Here is a 10278-nt window from a genome sequence, read left to right on the forward strand (position 1 = left end):
TATATATATGAATCATCTAGTCAGATATCATCAGATCAGTATTGTCCTATATGTTGACAAATACATATTAAAAAAAATAAAAAAATGGAATATTACTGCTTTCTTTGGTCAGAGTTTAGCTGCAAAATATCTGCTTTGTAACTTACCTTTATCTTAATTTAAACAGGAAAGGACATTGAGGGCAAGATCTCTTTTGCAATGTTGCACTGACAAAAACACATATAATATTGTAATACCTATAAAACAATTCAATTCAAACCTTCAAATTGCTCTGTCTATTAAAATAGTGTTAAATCTATTGTGTTATGTGAATAATGAAAATAATGTTGGTTGAATATATTGCTTTCAGATTTTAATTACATTTGACATAACATTTTACTCAATATTGCATTACATTTTGGTACCTGTAGCAAAAATCCAGTATTGTTCAGGAATGCCCGGTGGATTGTTGCACACACCCTGTATGCCTGTTTTGATTGACAAACATTTCTGAAAGTATTTTAATTGTTATGACAGTTGAGTTGCCCACAATGGGAGGATCGTCCTCTATTAGTCCTTCAGTTGTGTGTTGACACATAATTCACACACTCTGTAATCAGCTATATCTGTCAGTTCATATCAGTTCAAAAACAGATTTGTCACAACAGATAACTGTGAGAAATGAAAATGAAACAATTCAAACAAGTTAACAAAAAGCTCCAAGTTATGAGATTAGTGTACATGTTTCTGTTTTGCCTCCCACACTGGATGTTCTGAGCTTATATGTGCACAAACCAAAGGGAAGACAAGATATCCACAAAAGAACAGACTTTAGCTGATCAACAGGCTGATAAATAAGCAACTGAACATCATAACAGGTACGTTTCAGAGGCTTAATCTTCTCTGATTCTCAGATTTCTTTTTCAGATGGTGGTAGATGTGTCTCTGCAAAGGCCTCGAGGATTTTGGCTATGTCTGCTTTAAATAATAATCTGTGATATGGTTTTCCACAAGAAAAGTTCAATTATCTTAAAAAATAAAATAAAATGAAATCTTAACATCATTTCACCCTCATTGAAAAATATTGTTCATTTCAGAAGTTTAACTGGACACAAAATGTTTCCCAAGTGAAAATCAGTTTGTTGAGAATTGACTTTTTACAATCTGCATTTTTTAGAACAAACACATCTACAATTCACAAGCTGTACCAGACTGTTTTAAAGTGATCAAGTGTCGCTGCAAACTAAAAACAAACACTGAACGGACTGAAGCTCAACCTGCTTTTCTTTACAGTCTTTATACTGACAGAGGACATATTTGTAGCACATGATTCACATACTGAACCACCAGCAGTTACATTCAAAACAGGTTTGTCACACAACATGTAATACTGATAATTGATTTAATGAATTAAACAATTCAAACAGACACAACAGAAAGTTCTCTTTGTTTCTTCTTTTAAAAGCAACCTTATTATTTACACTTGATACACAATATTACCATGTGTGTGTTATTAACACACAATCAATATTTAATTTTTGTAATATCACGTTTATCGCCAATACTAGCATATCGTAACACCCCTAATGAGGAATATGGAAAAGTTGTCCAAAAGACAAAGCAACAACTGCTACTGCATTTGCAAATAAGTTTCTGTCATCATGTGAAATAAAAGTGTACACTTATGTTACAGCCTGAGGTACAGTACAGTCATATCTGATCATTATCATGAATTTAAAAACAAAATTACGGTTTGGCACAAGTCAGAATTTAAGATGTTTCTAATTTTTTAGAAATTCAGCATTTAGTTAATATTGTGACAAAAGGTAAATGTTAACCGCCTAGTGCCAAAACAGTTTAATCATTTTTGTGTTGTTTTTGATTTTTGAGGATATGAGAATGTATACCATAATAACTGACTCAGTTAGCTGTGTTTTTTAATCTTTCCCCCCACAGACACACAGACAGAACGGCAGTGATGTCTTCAGGGTTGACTGCATTGGTTCTCCTGCTCCTGCAGACCGGAGCTCAGGGGTTTGGTATCGGGTTTGGTATATTTAAAGGAAAGTCTATGAACCATGAGGCGATCACTGAGACAGCCATCTTAAATACCACCGTGCAGGTGTGCCGTGCTGTGGCCCTGGCTGAGGGCCAAGACTTCACTTTTCCTGTAAGTTTTACATTCAGAAATGTTTTTTTTTATTATTATTTCAGAAGAACAATGTCTATATGATTAATAAATGTGATTTTGACACTGATGTAAAAGTGTGTGTGTTTGTGTGCAGCCTCAGCCTTTTACTTCAAAGTCCGTTGCTGATGCCTGTCAAGCATCAAAATCATCCAAGAGATTCTGTCGAACAATCGAATTAATCAAAAGAAAGAACTGGGTGGTTGACATTCGTCATTTATTCAACTCCCACTTCCACTTTGACAATGAGAAGTTTTCAGAGGGAAGGAAAATCATCACAGAAGGATTATCAGCCGTGAAGGCCAGCAACAAGCGAGAGAATTTTGAGGCGGCCAGAGAAATACTGGGAGAAATCCTGCATCCTTTACAGGTACTGTCCAACTGTTTGTTACACATCGAACATAGACACGTACAGCTGCAATCAGAAATATTCAATCCCCTTACCTCAAAAGACATTATAGAGATGTGGATGAAATATAATGACAATAATATGTATCAATAAATAAAATATTTATTGATACATATTTGAGTTATTTTGCCAACAGAAGTTGACTTAACTTTGAAGTTCAAATGAAAAACGTAATTCTTTTAACAAATGTGCATGTGCAGTATTATTCAACCTCCAGCTTCAGTACTTTGTGGAGCATCCTTTAGCTTTCTAACAAATGTTTTTTGTAAGTGATGGCGAGCTTCTTACACCTTTCGATTAGAATCTTTGCCTGTTCTTCACATGCAAAACCCTCTAGCTCAGTGATGTTTGATGGCTTCCATACTGCAACTGCCTTCTTTAAATCCCACCAAAGATTTTCAATCAGATTTAAATCTGGTGACTGAGAAAGCCACTCCAGGGCGATCCAGGATCTCTTTCTCAACCAAGCTTTGGCTGACTTGCAGGTGTGCTTGGGATCATTGTCTTTCTGGAAAGTCCAGTGATCACCAAGGTTTAATTTGTCAACAGAAGGCATCACATTCTTCTTTAAAATGGCCTGGTATTTCTAGGAATCCATGATGCCCGGTATATGATCAAGATGGCCAGTTACTGTCACAGAAAAACAGCCCCATATCATCAATGACCCACCTCCATGCTTGGCTATGGGGATACAGGGCAAACAGTTCCAGTTTGGTTTCAACAGTCCATTGAACTGTCTCCCAAAACTTCGTAGTCTTATCCAAATTCCTCTTGGCATATTGTAGTCGACTTTAGCTGTTCCTTGTGTTCAAGAGTGAAATGCATCTTGGAATCCGACCAAGAAGTCCTTGTTTATTCAGTGCATGTCTGCCACTGAAGCACTTGTACCAGCCTTCATTGTGTCATTGTATAGGTGTCTTGCAGTCACACTGTTTCTTAGTTGTCCTGATTAAGTTGCCAAGTGCCCTTGATGAAATTTTGGGCTTTCTTCCACAGTCACGCTGGTTTGCAGCTGTTCCATAGGTTTTAAACTTCTTTATAGTGCTCCCAGTGGTGTCTCTTGGAATGCTATCTTTTTTTGGAAATCTTCTAATACCCAAGGCCCTTCAGGTGTGATGAAATCATCTCTTCCCTCAGCTTTGTGGAAGCTCTTTTGTCTTTCCCATAATTGCAACTCACCTTAAATACTTTCATGGGTGGGGTTTATATATGCATCACAGCTGAAGCAAATGATAATTATAGAGTTTCCAAAGGCTTATTTATGTTTCAAGTCCACTTTAGGCCATAAAAACTGTCAGAGAGCTTTAAAAACAACAATGTTAGATAGGGGTTGAATAATTGTGACATGACTATCTTAACAAAACATAAACTTAAAATTAAACACAAATGCTACATCATGCATTTGCTGTGTTGCTTTTATGTATCATTCAACTCATAAAGAAGTAATCCAAAGCAGAATCTTGCTCTTGAATTGATAAATTCTTAAAATCTTTGGGGGGTTGAATATTTCTGTGCCAAGATTTTAACATATTGTGAATATTTCATTTGTTTTCCTCTTTACATTACAGGATTTCTACAGTCACAGTAACTGGGTGGAAATGGACAATAAACTACCAAACTCCAATTTGATCACATCAGACACCAGCATTGGTAACATAGCAGGTAAAATGATTGTGTAAGGCTTGTGTATGTTTAGCTGCATTACTGTGTTAATAAATGGAGATTTGAAAAGATATGATGTAATTAGAGAGATAATTAAAAAAAAAAAACACCACAATACACTGACTTAATGTTTTGAGGATTTTCTTTCCCACAGCTGAAACCAGAGCAACCTGTCGCAACTGTGATGGAGATGACTGCACAAACAACATTTTGGAGGATATCCTACGTGAAAAGATATTGACTTCAGGATATTTTGGTCTTATCCCTTTTTTCTCATCCAAACCAAATGGTGAATGATTTTTGTTGTTATACCCCTCACTACCCTCCACAGTTAGTTTTAAAGTCTTCCAGGTGTGAACATGTGGAATGTGTTATGGTCTGAAGAAGAAGAACACCTAAAACTGTATGAAACATTTTGTTCTCTTTGTCTTTCTAATGCTGAACAGGAAAATGCAGCCATGGAGGTTTTTTGGATCAAACAAGCGGGATTAAGCCCAAAGGTGGGATCAACAAAGACAAGCTCGACTCCAGTCATGGACACCGCCACACTGACGCAGCAAATCTGGCCATAGCCGCAACCAGTGAGCTTCTAGAGGACATTCGAGCGGCTGCTGGTGACAGAGGGTTTCTACAGTAAGAAACCCATTTTGCATGTTTCTGTTCTGTACTGTAAAAAGGAAATTCAAACTTGAATCATGCCTTTGTTTTATCCGTCTCTCTCTGCGTTCTGCAGAATGATGGGAATCTACAAAGGATCCAGTAAAGCTCTTTGCTTCATGATCGACACAACAGGAAGCATGTCTGATGAAATTGCAACAGTGAGGAGCGTCACTTCCTTTATAATTGACAGCAAAGTGGGAACAGAAGATGAACCCCCACTTTACATTCTTGTACCTTTCAACGATCCAGGTAGGATGCCCCAGGCTGGACTTTTAACTGTTGTTGTTTTGTGTAAAGAGTTGTTTGGCCCTCACCTACTTGCCTGCTGAATTATAATTGGCGCATTGAAACAAACAATCAGGTTTTTGTGTTTTATGTTATTATGACTGTTCAAATAATATGCCAGCAATATAACAATAAAGAGTCTATAAATCATAAACATTTCTTCCTTCTGTCTCTACCTGACCCTCAGATTTTGGGCCATTGATGAGGACCACAGACCCAAAAGCCTTCAAGAATGCTATTAATTCACTATCAGCAACTGGTGGAGGAGATGCTCCGGAAATGAGTCTTTCAGCACTTCAGGTGCCGTGACATCCCAAAATATGCCTCTGCAATACTTGATAATAAGAAAATGGCTAAAAGTCAAACTGCTGTCTTCTCTTGCTCATGTAGCTGGCTTTAACTAGCACCCCTCCTAATTCTGAGATCTTCCTCTTCACTGATGCACCTGCAAAAGACAGTCACCTGAAAAGCACAGTGACAGCACTCATAGAGCGCACCAAGACAGTGGTGAGTAATTTTATTTTCAAGTTAAAATTCATTCATTCATTGATGTGCATACAGTAAGAGCTTTTTTCATACTTTACACCTCAAATTCTTTTTCAGGTGAACTTCATGATAACAGGCGTACTGGGGCTTCGTCGTCGAAGACAGAGTGGCAACATCCAACAACTGCTCAGTCGCATGGGAACATCAGATGCCCAGCTGTACCGAGATCTGGCTCAGGCTTCAGGAGGTCAGGCCATTGAAGTCACAGAGATTGAGCTCCCACTGGCCACCAGCATCATAACAGAGTCCTCCAGCTCCTCTCTGGTATTAGCAACATGCTCTCACTGGACAGTACAGAAGACTTTTCTAAATTCAAAAGAATTTCAGTGGTGTCACCAGTTTCCTTTGATCTCCTAGGTGACCCTTCTGCAGGCAGCCAGGAGTCCAGGAAAGGCTGAAAACTTCACCTTCCTGGTTGACAAGTCAGTAGGAAACCTCACAGTTTACATCACTGGGAACTCCGTTGCCTTTACTCTCATCAGTCCGTCAGGTGATGCTTCTTTGCATCATTGTAATAGAGAATAACCATTAATTTGCAAATAGCATATAATAATATAAAACCAAAGTATTTTTTGTATTCCCACGTTTGAACTTTGAAAATTCTTGATTTTGCGCCCATCTAGTGGTAGTATAACATGTGACACTGTTGTGCAGTGTCCATGAACCACCTCGTCAACATGGCAGAGGGGTTTGAGTGCCCCAGTGATCCCAGGAGCTATGTTGTCGGGGGCTGTTTGCCCCTGGAAGGGTCTCACAAGACAAATAGGTCCTGGTTAAGGCCAAAGACTAAACCAAGGATAAGTGTACCATGTGGCTGGTCCACCAACTGCAGGAGGAGTCAAAGGGGTGCTGAAAGATGTTCCTGCTGGGGTTTCCATTGTTCTACTGTGGAACGTCAACTCTCATATGGGCAATGACACCTGGAGCGGTGTGATTGGGAGGAACAGTCTGCCCAATCTGAACCCCAGTGGTGTTCAGTTATTAGAATTCTGTGCTAGTTACAGTTTGTCCATAACTAACACCATGTTCAAACATAAGAGTGTTCACAAGTGCACCTGGCACCAGCACACCCTAGGTCGCAGGTTGATGATCAACTTTGTAGTCATATCAGTGGATCTACGGCCGTATGTCCGTGGCTGCAGTCAGAGGGTCTCCAGTGCTAGTCGAGGAAGCAAAATTTCAAACCCGCTGGTGGACACCGGGGGTGAAAGGTGCTGTCAAGCTGAAGAAGGAGCTGGATTGTGGGACTACTGAGGCAACTGACAGCTACCGAGCCAAATGATGTGCGGCTTGGGCAGTGGTGGAAGCAAAAACCCATTTGTGGGAGGAGTTTGGTGAGACCATGGACAAAGAGTTTCGGTCTGCCTCGAAGAAATTCTGGCAAACTGTCCGGTGACTCAGAAAGGAGAAGCGGAGAGATTTGTTTGCATTGCCAGCAACAAGTCGAACTCATTTCCAGTTAGGGTTGGACTCCATCAGGGTTTCCCTTTGTCACCAGTTTTGTTCATTATCTTTATGGACAGAATGTTTAGGCACAGCCAAGTGACAGAGGGTGCCAGGTGGCCTTAGGAGTGGATTTGGTCATAGATTCTTCAGGATTTCAGTTCTTTGAGGTGAAACAAGAAGATTCAACCAAGTCCAATCACCCTTATTCAGCTCTACGTAGATAACCATGACCTGGATAACTGAGACTTTTCACAGATAAATGTCATTGTTTAAAATAAGTGTAAAAAGCCTGTTTAACTCTTGGCCTTTAAAGCAGTGTCCTTCATTTTGGGCCCTGGCTTTTTGTTCTTAGGTGTGTCACAGCAAAGCACCAACACATCAGGATCACTTACCACTTCATTCCAGTCAGTGGGAAATTTCAAGACTCTGCAGCTAAAAACACAAGTGGGACTGTGGAAGATTAATGTGCAATCAACAAATCCCTACGCTCTGAAGGTTGTAGGTGAGAACCCCATGATTACTTTATTATTATTACTATTATCACAGGTATACCTATCCCTCACCCTGAAAGGCTGGTTCATCCAAATGACAAAAGAACGTTTTGGGCAGCCCTGCACACAGGTTTTGTGTTATGTTCTGAGATATTGAGATATCCAGAGCCAGAGAGGAGGTGAAATTTGTTTTCTTTTGCTCAGAACATGAAATATGTCATTTGAAATATTCAAAAATCAATATGTCTTTCAAGAGGCTTTTGCTTGGTTTTGTAATTGAATTCTTCCAACAAAATGATCGTGCTAAATATGCTTCAGAAAAATGATAAAAGTAATGAATATCTGCTACTTTGGATTGTTTCCTTTTCTTGTCTATTTGCAGGAGAGAGTCCCATTGATTTCTTGTTTGAGTTTTTGGAAACATCACATGGCCCACTTGGAGGTTTTGATGTTGTAGACAATCGTCCCAGAGCTGGTAAACCAAACACAATTCTGTGATATACCAAAAGTCAAAGTAGTTTGATTTTTACTTCAGCATATCTCAGTGGATTTTCTCTTTTTCTGAAGGTGTTAATGGTAGTCTGATAGTGACTGTAACTGGGAGTGACTCTGCCACAGTGACAGAAGTGTCTCTGGTTGAATCACTGGGGTCAGGAGAGGTTAATGGAAGTGTGGAGGCTCAGGGTGGAGGAGACTTCTTGGTTCAGTTTGACAGAATACCATCAGCGGAGTTTGTGGTCCTCGTGAAGGGACAGACCAGCAGTGGTTCCTCTAAATCTTCCTCAGTGACCTTTCAAAGACAGTCAACAACCAACATAAGAGCATCAACTCTGACTGTTACTGCTGTAAGTAAAACAAATCCATCTCAAAACCTTTTAAGACTTTGAAGGTTGCACAGCCATGACTGATACTGAAAAGCTTCTGCTTTCCTTCCATTTTAGGATGGCTCAAATAACATCTTAGTACCAGGAACAACACTTTCAGTTCCCTTCTCTGTGATGACAGAAGGTGCAGGAGGAACCTTCAATATCCGAGCTACCAATGACCAGGGTTTTAGTTCAACATTCCCTTCTAGCTTATTCCTGGGAACTGGAGGTAATGCTAACGGTACAGTGAACCTCACAGCACCTCTTAACACTACATCTGGTACTGACGTCACCCTGACTATTGAGGCTGAAGCTCCAGGAGGCACAGACAGCAACTATGTTGTGCTGCGTATCACCGTCCTTAACACGGTAACTCTCCATAGGTCACATTTTGAATAATCCAAGCTCATTCTGTCCTCTCATCCTTTAATCATTCAGTTTATTGGTTGAATCACTAATATAAAGCTGAACTTTATCTGCTTTTTCTCCTTCTCATATTGTAGGTGACTGATTTCACTCGGCCGACGTGTGAGCTGCTCAGCCTGCAGTCCAACTGCTCTGAGCCCTGCAGCTTGTCAATGTGGGAGCTCTCTGTTCAGGTGACTGATGGTGGTGAAGGGACAGGTATTGAGCGTGTTAGCCTCAAACAGGGCAACGGCACCATGAACACCAGCCTGGTCGCTGGCAGTAATAACACAATACTGGTGTCCTACAACGCATCCTGTTGTTCACCTGATGTGGAGCTACTGGCTGTGGATCAAGTGGGTAACGTGGGCTCGTGTTTCTACACTGTCAGGGAAACGACCGCCAGCACCTCAGAAACTGTGACTACTGTCACTACAACCACCAGTAGCCCACAGTCTCCAACAGCAGGACCTGTTGGGTCTTTGTCTACCAGACCTGTTCAGTCTTTTCTTCTCTGCCTCAGCATCACAATTCTGGGGCTCAATCTGCCATTTGAAATGGGAATCAATTGAGTGTTGACATGTTACAGCGAGGATGAGTGAATGTTCAAAACAATGTTCTCTCAACTTTGGAAAATCAACTACATACTCAGGTGTCAGTTTATTATGTACAAAAGCTCTGCAAAAAATTAGTGTGCTGGAGCTTAAGGTGATGATGTCTAAGTGCTTAAGAGGCTAAAATGTTTTGTTTCCTGGCACGTGATACTTCACTTATACGATGGACCCTACTGTGGTGAAACTCAATGTAACATCCACTACCATTATTCTTCCATGTTTTTTTGCTTTTCTTTCTATTTTTTTGTTATAATGTTAACAACATTAATTCAACTTTCAGGTCATATCAGAGTGTGTGTTTTGTTTTGTGGTTTGATGGTATTATGTTTTACTGAGGGGTGCTTCTAATACTTGATCTACCTTTGTCATTACTACTGGATTTATGGGTGAACCTAGCAAAGTATATGTACAATGAGGGCATTAACACTTCTGTAATACCAATGATAAAGCCTTAAAGCTGTATGTAAGATCAATCACTTTGATTATATGTACTGTTTTTACGGGTTTGTGAATTTATGATTATGATAAAGGTTATGTGAACATGTCCTATTGATTATGATGCTTAAAACAAGGATTGCTCATTTCTATTTTTGAGTTCTTCTGCTGACATTAAGTTAATTGTCCTGTGGATTAAGTAATTTAATTTATTTGATCATTTAAAATTAGATATACACCTGAGGCTTGCTTCTGACAGTGATGATTAAAAAAAAGACATGAAATATAACTA

The 10278-nt window shown here is 39.7% G+C and overlaps 1 protein-coding gene across 1 annotated transcript; it reads left to right on the plus strand.

Annotated features, from left to right (window-relative positions):
- Positions 1 to 1912: 1912 nt before the first annotated feature.
- LOC124070799 (von Willebrand factor A domain-containing protein 7-like) lies at positions 1913 to 10114 on the plus strand. The gene is made up of 15 exons (XM_046411037.1): positions 1913 to 2149; positions 2265 to 2537; positions 4145 to 4238; positions 4393 to 4527; positions 4685 to 4871; positions 4972 to 5147; positions 5371 to 5483; positions 5574 to 5690; positions 5787 to 5993; positions 6087 to 6219; positions 7528 to 7677; positions 8049 to 8141; positions 8234 to 8511; positions 8608 to 8901; positions 9036 to 10114. Exons 1-15 carry the CDS (start codon positions 1958 to 1960, stop codon positions 9507 to 9509), a joined length of 2916 nt encoding a protein of 971 aa, XP_046266993.1. The 5' UTR covers positions 1913 to 1957; the 3' UTR covers positions 9510 to 10114.
- The last annotated feature ends 164 nt before the right edge of the window (positions 10115 to 10278 follow it).

Source organism: Scatophagus argus, chromosome 14 (genome assembly GCF_020382885.2).
Source record: "Scatophagus argus isolate fScaArg1 chromosome 14, fScaArg1.pri, whole genome shotgun sequence".
Lineage (NCBI taxonomy): Eukaryota > Metazoa > Chordata > Actinopteri > Scatophagidae > Scatophagus > Scatophagus argus.